This window comes from Amblyraja radiata, chromosome 18, assembly GCF_010909765.2.
Source record: "Amblyraja radiata isolate CabotCenter1 chromosome 18, sAmbRad1.1.pri, whole genome shotgun sequence".
NCBI classification, from domain to species: domain Eukaryota; kingdom Metazoa; phylum Chordata; class Chondrichthyes; order Rajiformes; family Rajidae; genus Amblyraja; species Amblyraja radiata.
In genome coordinates this window covers 19,281,503-19,299,827 of record NC_045973.1, presented here as the reverse complement: position 1 = coordinate 19,299,827, position 18,325 = coordinate 19,281,503, and the positions used below count along the sequence as shown (strand labels likewise).

Below are 18,325 nucleotides of genomic sequence, written 5' to 3'. Positions count from 1 at the left end.
GCCTGTCTCTGCGCTGTATCTCTAAACTAAACTAAACTAACATCAACATCCCCACCAAATTCATGCACGGCACCTTGTATCATTGTTGCTTTGATCATTTATTCACTCCTGTTGCCCTATCACTGATCATAATCTTTGCTTCCTTCCCTGGTCCTGTAATTTGAATTTTTAAAAAGTCTAACACATCCACTTTGAAAGAGAGATCATCAAACTGAATTATTGAACAAGCATCCGAAGTACTTTGGGTAACATTAGCACTTGTTCTCAAACCGTGTTAAATGTCATCCTATTTAGGGTTTCCAACGGCCTGTCCAAGAATCCTCTGACCCGCAGACCAAACGGCTCTGTGGTACACGTCACTAGATAAAAAAACATTTAAGCATTAACCCAAGTTTTATTTTAAACTTTTACATTTTGTTGTAGTTTAGCTGCAAAGATATTGGAGGAGAGGGGGAAAGTGAGTTTGAATATCAATTAAAAAAAACAAGACACAAAATGCTGGAGTAACTCAGTGGGTCAAAAAGGGTCTTGACCCGAAACATCACCTATTCCTTTTCTCCAGAGATGCTGTCTGACCCAGAGTTACTCCAACATTTTCTGTCTGTCTTCAGTGTAAACCAGCATCTGGAGTTCCTTCGTGCACTAATTAAGAAAAGCTAATTGGGTTTCCATGGGAAAATGGCGGATATTTGTCTAATGGTGAGTTGCAAGGACTTTTGGGGGGAAATGGAGGCGGAGTGTACAGCAGTTGGAGACAAGCTTGCGATCAAGTCCACCGGAATAAGTCCATTCACAATTGGCAGATCTAGAGCAGCTGAGTCTTCCAACATTGTGTTTTCACTTTATTAAATTAAGTGCCTGGTCAGCATAGGAACCACAGCAGCAAAGGAAACCAACAGCTTTATAAGAACTGACATGACTACCCCCCACCTAAATAAAATATTTGACTTCTCACTAAGTGTCCTCGATGTAAGCCAGGCAATTGCACAGTAGATGTGGCAGGACACTCCCCTTTACTTTAAGCTGCCAATGCACGCAACAGTCCTTCAATCTTATTATTGAAAGTAAACCCTATCTTCAAAGTATTCTCGGGGTAGAATTTGTTTCCAGAAGTTCCTGGTAGCTTAGTGAGGGGCTTGGTGGATTGATGCGGGGGTGCTGTTAAGCACGTGGTATGCACTGATCTTTAGTTGCATTTCCAACATTTAATTGTGCCTGTTTTTTGCACATGAAAGGAAGTAACATTCACACACGTTATAAAAAAAGAAACATTCTCTCTGCCATTTGGATTTAATTTAATGTAACGTGCCAGTATTGGGATTTTTTTAATAAACTATGAGGCAGGCTGGAGTTTGAAATAATCTACTTTGGGATGGTTAACTCATTATTCAGGCCTATTAATATTCAGGCATATTATTAAAAGTCTGGGGTGGGTGGGAAGGAGCAATATGCAGAAAAGGACCCAGAAGGCCAACCATGGAGGGAGGGAGAAGCGGAGTGAATGTTTCAGGTTAATGACAAATGATAAATCAGGTTAATGATAAAATATTACCCCGTTGATCATCAGTTCACTTTACTGAGTGTTTCATCCAATTTCCAACTTTCAATTGTGCTTGAGTTACAGATCAATTGTTCAAAAATATCAGCTAACCATTAATAGAATCTGTTTAATAATTTCGGAGGTACAGTTTTCTGGCGATCAAGCTTTACTTTGCAAGGAAAAGCAATGCATGTATGGAGAGATTAGAAGGATGTGGAAGTAATGAGTTGAGCAGTAATTAGATGATAGAGCATTAACATTGGCCAGTGAGCTAAATGTTTCTGTGGGCTTGGTGTATGGAGGATTCATCTAATTTGTATTATGGTCATTTTTCAGTGCAGTTTAAATTTAACACAACTTAAATATTCTGGAGGCTCTGGATCCAGCTTGCTTCCTGAGTGATTTGCAGCTGATAATCTTTTCAGTGGCTGTCTTATTGAGGATGGGTAATCATAGAAAAAGCCTGAATGCTTCAAATAACAGAAATACAACCAAATTTTGCTGTGTGAGGTTGAGCTCCTGAACTTGGGTTGTAAAATAACATATATTTTAAATGGATTGGAGCCAGTGTACATGGCTTAACCAAAGTCATGCATGCTGCTGTAGATTGTGGAGCATTGCCCTATAACAAAATATCTTCAGCCTGAAACATGAATTCTGTTTCTCGTTCCACAATGACTACCTGACTCTCTGAGTGTTTCTAACATTTTCTATTTCAGATTTTCAGCATCTGCAGTACTGTTGATTTCCAAAACTGGCCCTAAGCTACTTTGCTTCCTTAACGGGAAATGCTTTTCGTGTCAAGACAAACTTTTCCAGATATTTATAGTTTTCAAGAGAGAGTTGGATTTAGCTCTTAGGGCTAAATGAATCAAGGGATATGAGGAAAAAGCAGGAAAGGGATACTCATTTTAGATGATCAGCCATGGTCATATTGAATGGCCTATTCCTGCACCTATTTTTCTATGTTTCTAGTCTCAAAATTCTCTTTATTGCACTTGTCCCAGTTTTGGTTAGTTTGAGTCCGTTTTGGTTAGCTTAGGTCAGTTGCTGTAAAGCTAATGTATTGCAACACTTGGGGAAAGTTCTTACTCCAGGCACCTCACATTTTACACAGGGGTTACGTGCTTGAAAAGCAGTGTGCAATTCAAAAACTCGTAAATTAAACAAATACGTGACTATGCTGTAAACAGCAGAACTTTTGAGCATGTTATTCCAAAAATATGAGTGGGTAAATCAAGCTTTGGTATTAAAGGAACAAGTGCATTATTTCAAATACGCATAAATACAACATGCATAAAATGCAAGGTACTTGGAATTTGATATCTTTTGATATAGAATGGCTGGTCAATGATTAGAATGGCTAATCGATGATTTTTATGTTTCCTAACAGGTTGGTAATAAAGTAATATTCTTGACGAGTTTTGTGGGAAATCGAGGTACTTTCACTAAAGGTTACATGGCCATGATCCTGGATGTGGAGTTTCTTTATCATCTAGTATACACAATAATATCTGTCATGGGGCTTTTTGCCCATGAATTCTTCTACAGTTTGCTGGTATGTGTTGAAGGTTCATTCAATTTTACTTCCGATATAAAAACTCAAATGTATTTTTTGACATGATTATATCTCGTGGCCGTAACAAGCTTCAAACTTGGCCGAACTATTCAGTGGGAAGGATGTACAGTACAATTAGTTAATTTTATATTCACAGATGATAAAGATCAGATCATTGGCTTGTCTCCAATGTAATTGGTTTCATGTGGTACTGTAACTTAGGCTGGATCATAGCATAAAGGGCACTATTCTGCCTGCTTGTTTTCCTGAAAGAGGTGTCAAATTAAGCCTCACGTGGTATGCAGTTTTGATCTCCATAACTAAAACAAAATTATATTCTTAACAAAAGGCTGCTGAAGAGAGATCAACCACATCTCTGTTTAAGAAAGAACTGCAGATGCTGGAAAAATCGAAGGTCGACCAAAATGCTGGAGGAACTCAGCGTGTGAGGCAGCATCTATGGAGAGAAGGAATACACGACGTTTCGGATCGAAACTCTTCTTCAGACTCTTCTCCCCATAGATGCTGCCTCACCCGCTGAGTTCCTCAAGCATTTTCGTCTACCTTCAACTAATCACCTTAAGTTTAGAAGAATAAAAGGAGACCTCTGCAGTGTACAAAACTCCGATGCGGATCAGCAGATTAGATGCCGAGAAGGTATTTCCCCTGGCTGGGAATGGTGCTCTCAGCACTCAGAGCAAGATGTGTTGGACTGAGATGAGGAGAGATTCCTTCATTCAGTGTGGTGAATCAGTAGAATTCTCTATAACAGAAAACATTGGAGGCCAAGTCACCAAATATACTTAACAAGTAGATAGATGTCCAGGCACAAAAGGCATCAAGGAATATGGGTGGGAAGAAGGTATTGAGACAGAGGTTTGCCTATTATCTTATTGAATGGTGGAGGAAGTCCACCATAATCTACTGATCTCTATAGTTTCCATGTTTCTATCCCTATCCTTCCCCTTTAGCTTTTCAAGTTATTTTATTTTTTCTTGCCTTGTGCAACAATATATCAGACCTAAATGGATCAAGATAAAAGGACAAACAATATATAAGCAAATACTAATATAACACTTTTACATAGTATAAGCAAGTATAAGCAAATCCTCAAACAACTTTTACAAAGGGAAGGAATAATATAGGTTTAATTAAATTTTAACTATATTTTTTCATGTGACAATCGAAGAAGTGTGTTAAGACTACAGGAAGAATTGTCTTGGCTGATAAATTCTGAACTGCAATTACGAGAGTTGATTGGCCTTTCTTAACAGTTTTTGTTTAACATTAACTGTTAAATAGATTTCTTCTTGAGGCAGCTGGAGGGTAGGAATAATAAAGTCTGTGTTTATTTTTCAGCTTTTTGACCTGGTTTACAGAGAGGAGACATTACTGAATGTCATCAAGAGTGTCACTCGTAATGGCCGCTCCATCATTCTGACAGCTGTACTAGCGCTCATCTTAGTCTACCTGTTTTCTATTGTTGGCTTTTTGTTTTTCAAAGACGACTTCATCCTGGCAGTGGACAAGGTGCCAAACAAGACCCTTTGGGCAGGTAAAATCACCATATTGAGCAAATGGGAGAACTGTGCTTTCAGGTGGAGTAAGTTCTTGCAGGGTTAGGGCTTATGCTCACATAATTCTAAATGTATTTTCAGCTATAAATGTAACAAAAACCTAAAGCACAGGTGCCGTTAGTCCACTGGAAAAGTTGAGCTTTATAAAAATTAGTTTAAAAAGGAAAGAAATATAATCATTGGGCTGCAAGGTGGCGCAGCGGTAGAGTGCTTGCAGAGCCAGAGACGCGGGTTTTCATCCCGACTACGGGGTGCTGTCTGTATGTATTTTGTACGTTCTCCCCATGACCGAGTGGGTTTCCTCAGTTCTTCAGTTTCCTTCCACATTCCAAAGACGTACAGGTTTGTAGGTTAATTGGCCTTGGTTTGTATACTTGGTATAAGTGTAAATTGTTCCTAGTATGTGTAGGATATTGCTAATGTGTGGGGATCGCTGGCCGGCGCGGACTCGGTGGGCCGAAGGGCCTGTTTCCGCGCTATATCTCTGAACTAAACTAAACTAATCTCATGTGTTGTGTCTAGTTGTGGATGACACACCCCAAGGGAACTATTAGCCTTGGTGTGGGTCCAGTGTAGATGCATCAGAATAATCTATTCCAGGCCTGCCACTGTTATCTTATGAAAATCATCGCATAAACATTAACATTAGCCCTTAGGAGTTTAGAAGGTAAAGCACTGATCAAATCAGGACCTTAAAAATTATATTTCTTACAGTGGGCATTTGCAAATGTTTCCTTTTGCCCAATTATACATAGAAGGATGGGGATCAATTTTGAAATTAGAGTTCCATTCCGAAGTTCTATCTGAACTACTTTATCATGCATAAGGAATTTGGACATTGGTCAGTGGAGATCTAGAACATTTCTGTTGTGCAAGGGATACAGATCAAAATTAAGTAAATGTAATTGAAGTCAATAAAGCTTTAGCTGAATATTAGTAGACTGAATAGCCTGCTTCTGTTCTGATGTAATCGAGAAATGTTACAGTGATAAGAATTACCCTGTGCAATAATGGTGATTTGGAGTTGCAAGCTCTATATTTTGAGTCATCTAGATATGGCAGTGTTTATAATCAAACACAAATCTAATCTTTTACACAGACTGTAGGTGACTGAATAATTTGTTCACAAATTAAAGCACATAAGAAGCCATTGTGTTAGATAATACTAATAAAACTTAATCCCTAATCTTGATGTTCCCTTGCAATGCACACAATAAATCTAATTACCCTTATTACCCCATGAACATTATTGCCATTTAAAGGCCTTGGATTCTAGCTGGCAACTATGCTGTTGGAATTGCTGAAAATAAAAATGGAAGTACTGCAGCATTAGTGCATTTTGAAGGACATCATTGGGTGAAATAATTGTGAAGTTTAATACTAAAAGTAGAAAACTTCTTAAGCATAAATGCCGAAGTTGCAGTAGATTAAAGAACAAAATCTAACAAATGCATACTGAGGTACATGTTTCGAACAGGCAAAGAGCAGCATATGTTATTTGTGTCCTTTAGCAAAGAGCCAAGTTCACTTGATCAAGATTAAATCTACTCTCAAGGTTAAAAAGAGATGAAGGCTGAGCCACAGTATAATGGAACTTAAGTAATATTATAGGTGCTCAAAGCTTAGAGGATTAGGTGTCCCAGTGTACCATCCAATACTTTCTAAGGTCCGTGTTGTTCCTTCAACTTAGGCAAGGTTAGAATTTTGGGGAATTGAATGCAAGCTGTTGGAGTCAACACAAGCTCATATGAAATGAGATACCACACTTGCTTATGCTGGGAAATCCTGGGCTCCCTAAGAACGGTTCATATAAGCCAGAAAATCAGCAGGGGCAAATTTTCCTTCAATCTATAATTAACCTGTTGTGTTAATGCTTTGCCAATTTTATTTTAAATCAGTATTATGTTTGAATCCCCGAGGTATCCACCTAAGAAATTTAGGATATAAGCATCCCACATGGACTCTGCAATGTATGTCTTAAGTACACTCTCCATTCACCCAAGTCGAGAGAACACCTAGGTTCTGCTGTTTGCAATTCAAGAACCCAAGTGTTTTCAGCAATGCTGCTGGGGTGTAGCGAGAAAATATCAGCATGGAGTTATTTTCCTACAACTACTTAAGTCGGAGAAAACGTTTCTAATAGTGATGAGCCTCATTTGGAATTACTTCCTCCTTTATCTCAGGGCTGATTAAACCTTTGGATTTGGAAGGCAATTGCTTTGGTCCCTGCCCCCTCCAACCCATCATCTGATCATCCACGCCCCCAGCAGATCATATCTGTAACTAATTTCTTCCATGATCTCCAATCTGTGTAAAGATGATTCAGGAGGATGCACATTCTGCCGTACAAATGTCTTGGGTGTCTCCTTCACAGAGAGTGTTGGAGCCTTACCATCACCATGCTAAGCCAGAGACCACAAAGTAAATTTGTGCATTATGGATATATTTCAATATCATATATTTTGAATTGAGACCAACAAGACTGGCATTTAGCCTCCAGGCTGAATTGAAGTGTGAATCCCAAGAACTTTCATGTAATGTAGGTCAGTAGATGTTGACCTAAAATGTTTTCAATATTTTTATCTGACACAAAATAAAAGCAGAGCATGGATAGGTGATGTCTGAAGAACAGTCTCAACTTGAAAGGTCTCCTATCCATGATCTCGAGAGATGCTGCCTAACCTACTGAGTTACTCCAGCACTTTGTGTACCAAACAAAGGCAGTTGTGATTGTTTTACGGTCCATCACCATGAAGCGAAAAGACAAATTGATGGAAATGTTATAGATTCTGAAGGGGCCATGACAGGATGGATGTGCACAGGATGTGTCCTCTGATTGAAGAATCTAGAGTGAAGGGTCATTTTAAGGCAGAAATTAGACTTTCTTTTTCACTTGGAGGATTTTAGGTCTTTGGCAACTATTTGTGCCAAATAGCAGTGGAACTAGCTTTCACATTTTTTTTAAGGCTGAGATAGTTAGAATCTTAGTGAACAAGGGCCTATAAGGTTTCCGGGGAGTAGGGATGGGTGTGGGAAATGCAGAATTGACATTAGCTATCATAACCACGATCCTTTTGAATGTCAGATGGGAGCTGAGAGGCTACTCTTTCTCCCAATTTGTTTGTCGAACGATTTAGTTTTTAGTTTTAGAGATACAGCGCAGACACAGGCTCTTCAGCCCACCGAGTCCGCACCGACCATCAATCCCCGCACACGAACGCTATCCTACACACACTAGGAACAATTTACAATTATACGAAGCCAATTAACCTACAAACCTGAACGTCTTTGGAGTGTGGGAGGAAACCGGAGATCTTGGAGAAAACCCATGCAGGTCACGGGGAGAACGTACAAATTCTGTACAGACAGCAGCCGTAGTCAGGATCGAGTAAGCGTGTTGGAGTATAAATCTGAATAACATCCATTAATCCAGAAAACCCGCTGGTCCGGCGCCACCAAAGTCCACCGAGAGTGAGATTACCAGCGTTTTATTTAGTTTTATTTCTCTGCCCCTACACCAAGGTTAAAGGTGCAGAAGCTGGTTCTGAGGATAAGTGAGCAGTTTAACAATACAATGGCATGGTGAAGGTTGCAATGCATGAAGCAGAAGTACAAAGAGCAGTCTTCTGCCCACAACAATTTATATTCTTTAGCAAAGGATGTTTGGTGTTCCCTATTGTTAGCTTGATGTAACGAGACATGACGTCAATGGAGCCGCAGCTCTGACCACATGGTTGGACTTGGGAACAAAATAAAACTGGAAGAAGTGATTTAGAAAATGTAATGAGTCGAGTCGTACACACGTCAAGATACAACACATATTTATTAAAGTCCACTTGCAGCATCGGTCTGCAGGACATTACGGTAACTAGCAGCTACTCAGACAGACAGGCGGAGCAACTACTAACAAGCACTACAATTGGTTAGTAGGAAATAACTAATCTACAGAAAATACCCTTGACGTATTTCTACAAAAAGATGCCTAATTGCCTTTCAACTTTCAACAGAGACTCCTGGCTCCTGTATATTTTTGTTTGCAACTCGACAGTCTTTAATAAATGCTTGGAAAATGCATGCAAGATAAAGTGATCAGTGCAATCTCAGTGAGTAATCTCACTGGCAGTTCCCTCCAACATCTATAGGGGAATTCCAGTTGGGTAAAACTGATTGGCACTTCTGTTCTTCAGCCATGCCTATTCTGCTGATCAATATGTATAAATGTTCCATATCACCATAAATGGTTAAATCACCCTGTTTCTCCAAGACCTGAGTAGGCTAAGTTCAATATTAGCTTGAGTTTGCCTACCTATTTTCAGGAATATACATCGAATGAAAGAGCAAACCATTTAATGGGAATTATTGATGGAAACTCAAATTATCAGCCGTAAACTAAATTGAATATCAGTCAAGTAAATGGCAGAGTATGTTTTAACCAACTTTTAAACTTATTCCTTCACCCTCTTTCTCATAAATGTTGAGTTAAATAAACGTTAACCAGTTGTTCCATAATTACCAAATATGAAGATGCCAGTGCCCTAACTGGCATATCTTCTGTGATTTTCTTTTAAGCTTGTATTCAAGATAGTGGGCCTCACACTGTATTGTGTAATGAAACTGACATGAAGTGAGATGTGAATTTAATGTTCTGATCCTGTGAAACTCTTGTCATCATCCACTATTTAAAGACGGCACAAATACTTTATAACGTGTGCTATTTCTTCAAGCATGAGAAAACCATATTTTTATTGTCCCCTAAACTAAATAGTGTTGATCTAATGTTTGTTTCCCGCTTGTTACATTTCTTCAGAAGATGCTGCATCACTGTCTGAAGAATTGCTTTCCGCCGATGTCTGTCGCCTGGGCAATGGAGAGAACTGTTCAACACTTTACTCCATGGAGAGTAACGGTAAGGTGACTTTAGCTACTCTGTTGGATTGGCAACATGAACCTACTTATTGTGGCAGTGAGTTAGGAGTAAGGCTATTTCCTGGTGGTTGTCGGTCTTAAGTGGGCTCAAATCTGATGTAAAAATTGTTCTCCATCAGAGTTGCTTGCTGAGAATGAAGAGGACTCGGAGCACACCTGTGAAACCCTGTTTATGTGTATCATTACTGTACTCAGTCATGGACTGCGAAGTGGAGGAGGTGTGGGAGATGTGCTCAGGAAACCTTCCAAAGAGGTATGGACCAACTGCTTAGTAAACTAATAATCATTAGACTCAAACACCACAGCACCATATCATATGCTGGTCCACCACCGATTTTCCGGCACCCTTGGTTCCAGAGCCTTTCTATTTTGCCAGACCAACAGAGGTCAAGGCCTCCAAGAGGAGTCCAACGGTACTGGAACGGCCCGCCTAGGCCACCAAAGGACCGAGATAAGGGCCCGCAATGCTGGCCTCAGAAGTCAGCTATGAGAACGGATCTGCCGACACTGGTCAGGCCGTTAACGTTCCAGAGCCCCGGCCGGAAGAGACGAATTTGATGGGAGTTGGCTATGTGAACAGACCTGTCGGCTCTGGCCGGTCCAGAGCTCCAGTCGCAGGTGGCAAATTCGACCTGCCGATTTATGCGGACGTCCCGATGAAGTTGAGATCGGCTGCCTTACCAACCCTAAGCGCCACATTTTCGGAGGAACTTTCAGAAGGGATTTCAAGTGCGCTTTCGTGATTCCAGATTAAAGGAGGCGCCGGACTATCGGTTGCTAGGAAATTGGTGGTGGATCTGTATTGTACTGATACCTAAAGTAACTAGTTACTTTTGCAATCCAAGGATCTGATATTGCTTCCATTTGATATGCGGTGCAGTTTATAGAGCATGTTCCCCTCTCTAAAGAAGCAACCTGTCAATAATTTACAGCATAACATTGTTATAGTGCATTCAATTGAATTTTAATCATTAACCTTTTTACATAGCCAGATCTCTCTATTTAAATGTTGTAGGGCTTTTTGAGGTTCAATAATTAATACTGTGTACTCCTTGTTAAGTCATCTGTTTGTATCTGTTAAAAATACCAACTTCTTTCACAAATGCTGCAGCACAAGCTTTATTACATAGTTCAAGGATGTACAATTCACACATCATCTGAGTGCTTTAATTGGCTTGGAGAAAATTGAGCCAGTGTGTCAAATCTACGGATGTGTGAAATTCACTATAACTAGATGTCCTCTTTAGGTTGACAAACTGCCTGTTCTGCAGCCAAACTTGCGAATGATACAGCAGTGGGTGGATTAGCAAGTTGTGAGGAAGAGACAAAGAATGTAAAAAGGGATATAAATCACATAATTGGGTATGTAAGAAGTTAGCAGAGAATGTGGAAGGAAGGAAGAATGAAAAATTAAATTACTATTAAAATGGAGTGACAAAACAGAATGCTATGGTTCAAAGAGACCTGGGTTGCTTGTACATGAAGCATAAGATGCTAGCATACAAGTATAGAAGCAATTATGAATGCTAATTGAACTGACCTTAATTGTACCGGTTATGGAGTATAAAAGTGAGGACGTTTGGATGCAACTTTGCAGTGTGCTGATGAGACATTCCTGCAGTTTTGATTCCCATATTTAAGGAAGGATGTCCTTGCTATGAAGACATTGTTTAGTTTAATTTGGTTTAGAGATGCAGCACGGAAACAGCTCCTTCGGCCCACTGGGTCCACGCTGAGCAGCGATCCCCGCACTCTAACACTATCTTACACACGCTGGGGATCATTTACAATGATACCAAGCTAATTAACCTACAAACCTGTATGCCTTTGGAGTGTGCAAGGAAACCGGAGATCCCGGAGAAAACCCACGCAGGTCACGGGGAGAAGGTACAATCTCCGTATAGGCAAGGACCTGTAATGAGGATCGAACCTGGGCCCCTGGTACTGTATGGCAGCAACTGTACCACTGTGCCATTGTGCTGCCGTAGAAATGTAGAGACATTCACCAGGTTGAATCCTGAGATGGAGGGTTGATGTACAATGAAAGGTCTAGGTTTGGAAAACGGAAAGAGATGGAACGTGGGTGGGATCAAAAGGAATGTGAAAGGAGAACAGCCTATGGGTACAGATGTGGGGTATCTCCACTACACTCGTTGAAGTTTCGAAGAAGAGGCAAAACATTTTCTCTGAGGCCTATGACACTTTGTCCAAATCTTTGTCCAAGCAGCAGTGAAGACACAGAGCCTTTGCTGCAAGGGCTATGGAGTACTGAAACAGACTGAGATTGTTGAGGGATTGAAGGGATAAGAAACTGCCCTGCATTGGAAAGTGGTGCTGCGGCAATCAATCAGCGTTGATCTAATCGAATAGCAGAGCAGACATGAGGGGCTGAATGGTTTACTTCCATTTCACTTTCATTGATTCTTATGTTCTGCAGCATTTGTCTGATGTAAAGTCTACCTTCATTGGGTGACTGTCACTTTCTGCAGGAACCGCTCTTTGCTGCACGTGTGGTCTACGATCTCCTCTTCTTCTTCATGGTCATCATCATTGTCCTGAACTTGATCTTTGGTGTCATCATTGACACTTTTGCTGACTTGAGGAGCGAGAAGCAGAAGAAGGAAGAAGTCTTGAAAACAACCTGCTTCATATGTGGTAAGCTCATAAAGGTCACGGGACAGTCTTGCCAGAAAATAATGTATCTTCAGAAATGTTAAGATTCCTGTAAAGTATGTCAAATAGTTTTTGACAGAAACTTAAGAAAATGTCTTGTGAAATTTCAGTCGTCTATCAAGAATTCTCCCAGTAAAGTAGCCGACCCCAACTAATTCATAAAAACATGCAAGTTAAAATATGTTAACTAACATTCTACCGTATAGCCCATACATGACACTCAATTAAGAGATTAAGTTGATGAGTTCTTTTCTTCACTACACTTTGCAATAATGAGGAGGAGGAATGAATTGAAACATGCTTCATTTGGGCTGGGCTAAGCAGATTCATTGCAAGTAGAATGTTTCTCCTGCCTTTGGATCGAAAACAAGGGCTCACAACCTCAGGTTGCAAGGCTAGTCATTCCAAAATGAGATGAGGAAACATTTCTCACTCAGCATTGGTGAGAGTATGGAATTCACTACGATGGAGGCTGTAGGGGCCAAACGACTGATTAGACTATGTAGATGAAGACAGGTAAATGTTCAGTCACATAAGTATAAGGAGAGAAGTAAATGATCGGCCAGGATTGTTTTGAATGGCGGGGTAGGCTGAGTGGGCTACTCCTATCTTCATTTATCTGAGTCAAGCAGAAAAAAAACTCAAATGCTGGAAATTGGAAATAAAACGTGAATCCACAATTGCTCATTTGCTGGAAGCTCAGAATAATCTACTCATACCAAGAAAACATTGTGTGCAATGCATTTAGGCATTGCTAGATCCGATAATACTGTGCAGTAAAAGCGGATGTTGCAATATCAAACGTTACAAGCAAAAACATAGAGCTGCTGAGGGTGGTGTTAAATGAGGAGTCTACTTTTGGATTACATGATCTTACTTTCCAAATGATACATATATTTCAAGAAATTATGCATAACCATGCTTGTAAAATCTCTAACACTTGAAAATGAATAGACTTAAGGTAAGAGATTCATCTATCAGTTGGGAACGTGCTACATGAATGATGACGAGCTGCTACTATTTACACAGGCTGCACATGCATTTAATCTTAGATTTGTTGATTAGCTCATTTACTTTTCTAGGCTTGGAAAGGGATAAATTTGACAACAAGACAGTGACATTTGAAGAACATATCAAGGATGAGCACAACATGTGGCATTATCTGTGCTTTATTGTCTTGGTGAAAGTCAAGGACTCCACAGAGTACACTGGGCCAGAGAGCTACGTAGCAGAGATGATCAAGGTCAGTAAAAGCTCTGCAATGCAGAGATGATTTTCATTCTGACTGGTATAGCACAATACGTTATGCAGCTGCCACCATGTTAAGAGCCTTGGAGGAGAGAAAATCCATCAAAATACTGTATATCAGGTAGATATTGTAGTTTGCATAGAGATACTGGTCCACTATGAAAGATTGCCTGTGTCAGAGAGTGTGTCACCGTAGGAGTGGTTCACCATTTCCAGTAGCTGATGCCCTTAGTTTCTTCAGATCCAAGCCAATCAGCACAAACCATGAAGCTACCTGCACCAAGGGAAGCTTGTTCAAGGTATCAGTCAATAGTCTTGAAATTAACGAGCAAACTGAATTTTTGAGGCTCCAAGTGATGATTTGCTGTTTTCAATGTTGTTTTAAGAAGAGTCTTTTTCCCTCCTTATTTCACCGAGCAAGAACTGTGATAAGATGTTTTTATTATATTCATTCCAGATATTTGTCTGAAAAGTAAAATGCATGGAATAAAAATTAATTCAAAGGCAAGTGTACCAAGATGTTGAGTTCAAGAGGCCAACAGATGATGAAGCTACTTCAAACTCTAGAATGCCATTGGGCATGCAATAGAATGTACATTTTTTTACCAGTTGAAATGCCAGCTTAGTCCGTGATGGTTTTATTTCCCCTTATCCTTGTGAATGTTTTCTTTTCACCATTTTGGTCATCCATTTTTATCAGGAATTGTGTCTGATGAGTCTGACCGGACAAACTGTGAGCTAGGATTTCACATGGACTGACATCACGGAGATGCATAGAAGAGGCAATGGAAGCTGGTCTAAAAGCCTCCGTTTTGTTGACATCTTAAATCTTCTTGTAGATCTACTAAAGAAGGAAAGGGGGAGTGTACTTGCAGTCTGAAAAGGCTGAGACCTTCAGTGCGTTCCAGGATGTTCCAGAACGGATTCTGGGCAGTATTGTGAAGGATGAGATGCAGTCAGATTGTGATATGGTAACACAAGAACATGCGCAATAGATGCAGCAAGAGGCTACTCATCTCCTCGTTCCATCCCTGCCATTCAGCGAGATTGAGGCTCATCTTTTAGCTTGTTGCCACTTGCCTTCACTAACCCCATATCCTAACATCCATTTTGTCTTGAAAAAAATGGGTCTCTTTTGAACGATGGGTCTCTTGGGTAGAGAACTATCGTGGTGGCAGGTGGCTGATCTAATCGAAAAGTCGTCTTCAGAAACAGCACGTTCTTTGTGCTGTTTTGGTCTCCATTACTAAGTAAGAATGGACTTGGAGAGATCGGATAAGATTCCAAACAAATGCAACTGAGTAGATGCAGAGATACTATTTTCCCTTTCAGGAGAAGCTGAAACCTGGGTTAGAGCCTCGCGTTTAACCCTTTTTGACTGTTTTGGTCACTCAGTGAACTGTGCGTAGTTACAATTCTCAGCCTCGAGGCCTGTGGAGGCTCATTGTGGAGTATATTCAAGAATGAGATTGTAAATTATTGGACATTGAGGAAATTGAGAGATATAGAGATTGGATGAAAACATGGATATGAGAAAGGGAGAAGCCATGATCTTGCAATTCTTGCAGTAAGCTTAGGTATTGCTTAGCTTTCGTCTTGCTTTTTACATTCCAATGCCCAAAATTGAAACCCTTTACTACATAGGCTTCATTAGAAAGTTTTAAAGAACCAAGTGATAGTGGCAGTGACATTTGGTGAAGTTGCCTGCCAGTTATTTGTGTCGTTTCACCACCAGCTCCAAATGTCAGACATCTCTTTGGAGTTTGCTTGGTGTTCAGAATATAAATGCAAGTTCCTCTGGTATCACCAATCTCCTTGAAACTTGCAACATCGCTATTTCTTCCAGAATTATTGTTTTTCAAAGCATGTCTGCACATTATTGCCTCCACTTATCATTTAGCTGAGGTTATAAATACTCCTATCACTATGCTGCTTCCTGCAGGTGATAGCTGTATCAATCATTTATTATATGTGCAACAAGTACATTGTTCGGTGTTATTATGCGAGGGTGGAAGGCGGGGTGGTAAAAATGTATCATAGTTTGCTTTATACATCCAGACTTCCCATTGATATTCTGTGTTAAATGCATACTCCAGTGGAAATGACTTCTCCGTATGTTCCACACTTCGGAATCTCAGACTGCTTCTGCGTTCATGAAGTGCACTGAAAATTAATGCTGATGTATATTTCCATGTGCATATGGCCTGTTAAATTGATGCATTGGTTTGAATGTAAGGGGGCTATTTTAGTGCCATTTAATGACTTTCATAGACAAGAATTCTACAGTTATAAGGAACCAATATTTAAACTTTGATTTCAAATTGGCAGAAAACTAATTCTTCCAATGTGGAAACTTTATAGAACCGTAGAACCGTAGAAAAAATAGGTGCAGGAGTAGGACATCCGGCCCTTCAATATGATCATAGCTGATCATCCAAAATCTGTACCCCATTCATGCTTTTTCCCCATACGCCTTGATTTTGTTAGCCCTAAGAGCTATATCTAATTCTCTCTTGAAAACATCCAGTGAATTGGCCTCCACTGCCTTCTGTGGCAGAGAATTCCACAGATTCAGAACTCTCTGAGTGAAAAAGTTTTTCCTCATCTCAGTCCCAAATGGCCTACCCCTTATTCTTAAACTGAGTTCTGGACTCCCCGAACATCGGGAACATTTTTCCTGCATCTAGCCTGTCCAATCCCTTAAGAATTTTATATGTTTCTATAGGATCCCCTCATCGTTCTAAATTCCAGTGAATATAAGCCCAGTCGATCCATTATGTCATCATATGTCAGTCCTGCCAGCCCGGGAATTAACCTGGTGAACCTACGCTGCACTCCCTTAATAGCAAGAATGTCCTTCCTCAAATTAGGAGACCAAAACTCCTATACTCAAACCCTCTCGCTATGAAGACCAACATGCCATTTGCTTTCTTCACTGCCTGCTGTACCTGCATGCTTACTTTCAGTGACTGATGCCACCCAGGTCTCGTTGCACCTCCACTTTTCCTAATCTGCCACCAAACAGATAATCTGCCTTCTTGTTCTTGCATTCAGACAATGATCTGCCTTCTTATTCTTGGGTTAAAGGGTTATAGGGTATGTTGGAATCGAGCAGAATAATAATGTTAAAGGCTAACTTGGACCCACCTTTTTGGATATTGAATCAAATTCAAGCTGCCATGTCATGCAATCTTTCAACCTTAAAAATTCAGGCTTTTAAGATTCATGATTAGTGATATAACTACAATATTTATTTTGTAATATCCTTGGAATAAGACCTTGGTGTTTCAATGATGAAGTGAAATTGCCATCCCATGTTAAAAGCAGTCACATAACTAGATATTTGAATAGTCAATGTGATGTTTGGGACCTGGAGGGTCAGGATGCTGACTCTCAGCAGGCCTAAACCCTGCTGCATTGTGATGAGCATCACTGGCCTGACTCTGAGAGACACGAAGGCAGAAAGCAGTACCATGCAGTGGGCCACATTAGAGGAGCATCTTTGTCTTGAGTGTACGGCTGTCTTCTTTACTTCAGAGGAAAATGTAGTGTCCACTCCTTGTTCTGTTGTCCATTTTCTGCTTACTGTCTCTCAGTCAGGCCAGTGATGCTAATCTCAAGGTAGCAGTGTTGAAAGAGCATACACTATGTGGTTGAGAAACTTCTGGAGCCCACAGAAACACATGTTGGAATTAATATGCCACCTCTCAAACTAGCCACCCAGCTGCCCTGTCAAGTACCGTCTGCCCCGCCTGTGGCAGAGTTTGCTTCATCTGCCTGCTGAGAACCTGAGAAGTTGGCTTCATCTGCCTGCTGAGAACCTGCAGAACTGGAATGGAACAAGTCATCCTCAACCCTGAGCGACCACTGAAGACACTTAGTTAATCTTTTAGGGCAATCGTAGATCAAACGACTTCACTTTGAGGAATGCCTTGGAATATGGACAAAAAAGGTTTTACTTTATTGTTGACATCAAATGGAGTCATAGAGACATACTGCGTAGAAACACGCCCTTTGGCCCAACTTGCCCACACCAACCAACATGACCCATCTACACCAGTCCCACCTGCCTTTGTTTGGCCCATATCCCTCCAAACGTGTTCTATCCATGCACCTGTCTAATTGGTCCTTAAATGTTGCAATAGTCCCTGCCTCAACCACCTCCTCTGTAAGCTCTTTCCTTACACCCACCATCCTTCGTGTGAAAAAGCTACCTCTCACATTCCTATTAAATCTTTCCCCCTCCACCTTTGACCTATGTCCTCTGGTTCTCGATTCCTTTATTCTGGACATGAGACTATTTGCGTCTACCCAATCTATTCCTCTCATGATTTTATGCACCCTTATAAGGTCGTCCCTCTTCCTCCTGTGCGCCAATTAATAGAGTTCCAGCCTACACAACCACTCCCTGTAGCTCAGGCCTACCAACATTAAATGATGACTTCACTTGTGTCTTCTGGTACATTAAACTTCTCCAGCCATAGCAACCTAAGGCTCGTGATGTAGGGAGGTGGCTATTCAGTAACAGTCATGAGAAGGCAGTTGGGAGTTGTGGAAGATGTGTTGTGGTGGTAAAGAGGGAAATTACTTCATATGGCTGTTGAATAGAAAAGAAAAGTCAATATTTCCAAATACCTAGTATACCCATGACATTTCTTTTAACAACATATTTTGATTAATGACGGGAAGTTTCCTGCCAGTTCTGTTCACTGCAAGATGTAGATATCTAATTTTCTCTATTTATTACCTCCAAAAGTTAGCACAGTTCAACTGAATTCTGCATTGCAGCTGTGATGCGAGAGA

The 18,325-nt window shown here is 40.5% G+C and overlaps 1 protein-coding gene across 5 annotated transcripts in view; it reads left to right on the top strand.

Moving 5' to 3' along the window:
* itpr1 (inositol 1,4,5-trisphosphate receptor type 1) overlaps positions 1-18,325 on the top strand; it is a 375,823-nt gene that overhangs the window by 293,068 nt on the left and 64,430 nt on the right. For all 5 annotated transcript variants that reach the window (XM_033036757.1, XM_033036758.1, XM_033036760.1 and 2 more), the window contains 6 exons: positions 2,934-3,098; positions 4,458-4,653; positions 9,483-9,581; positions 9,721-9,854; positions 12,091-12,256; positions 13,357-13,517. In XM_033036757.1, coding sequence (XP_032892648.1) covers positions 2,934-3,098; positions 4,458-4,653; positions 9,483-9,581; positions 9,721-9,854; positions 12,091-12,256; positions 13,357-13,517 — 921 coding nt within the window. The remainder of the gene's footprint in view (positions 1-2,933; positions 3,099-4,457; positions 4,654-9,482; positions 9,582-9,720; positions 9,855-12,090; positions 12,257-13,356; positions 13,518-18,325) is intronic.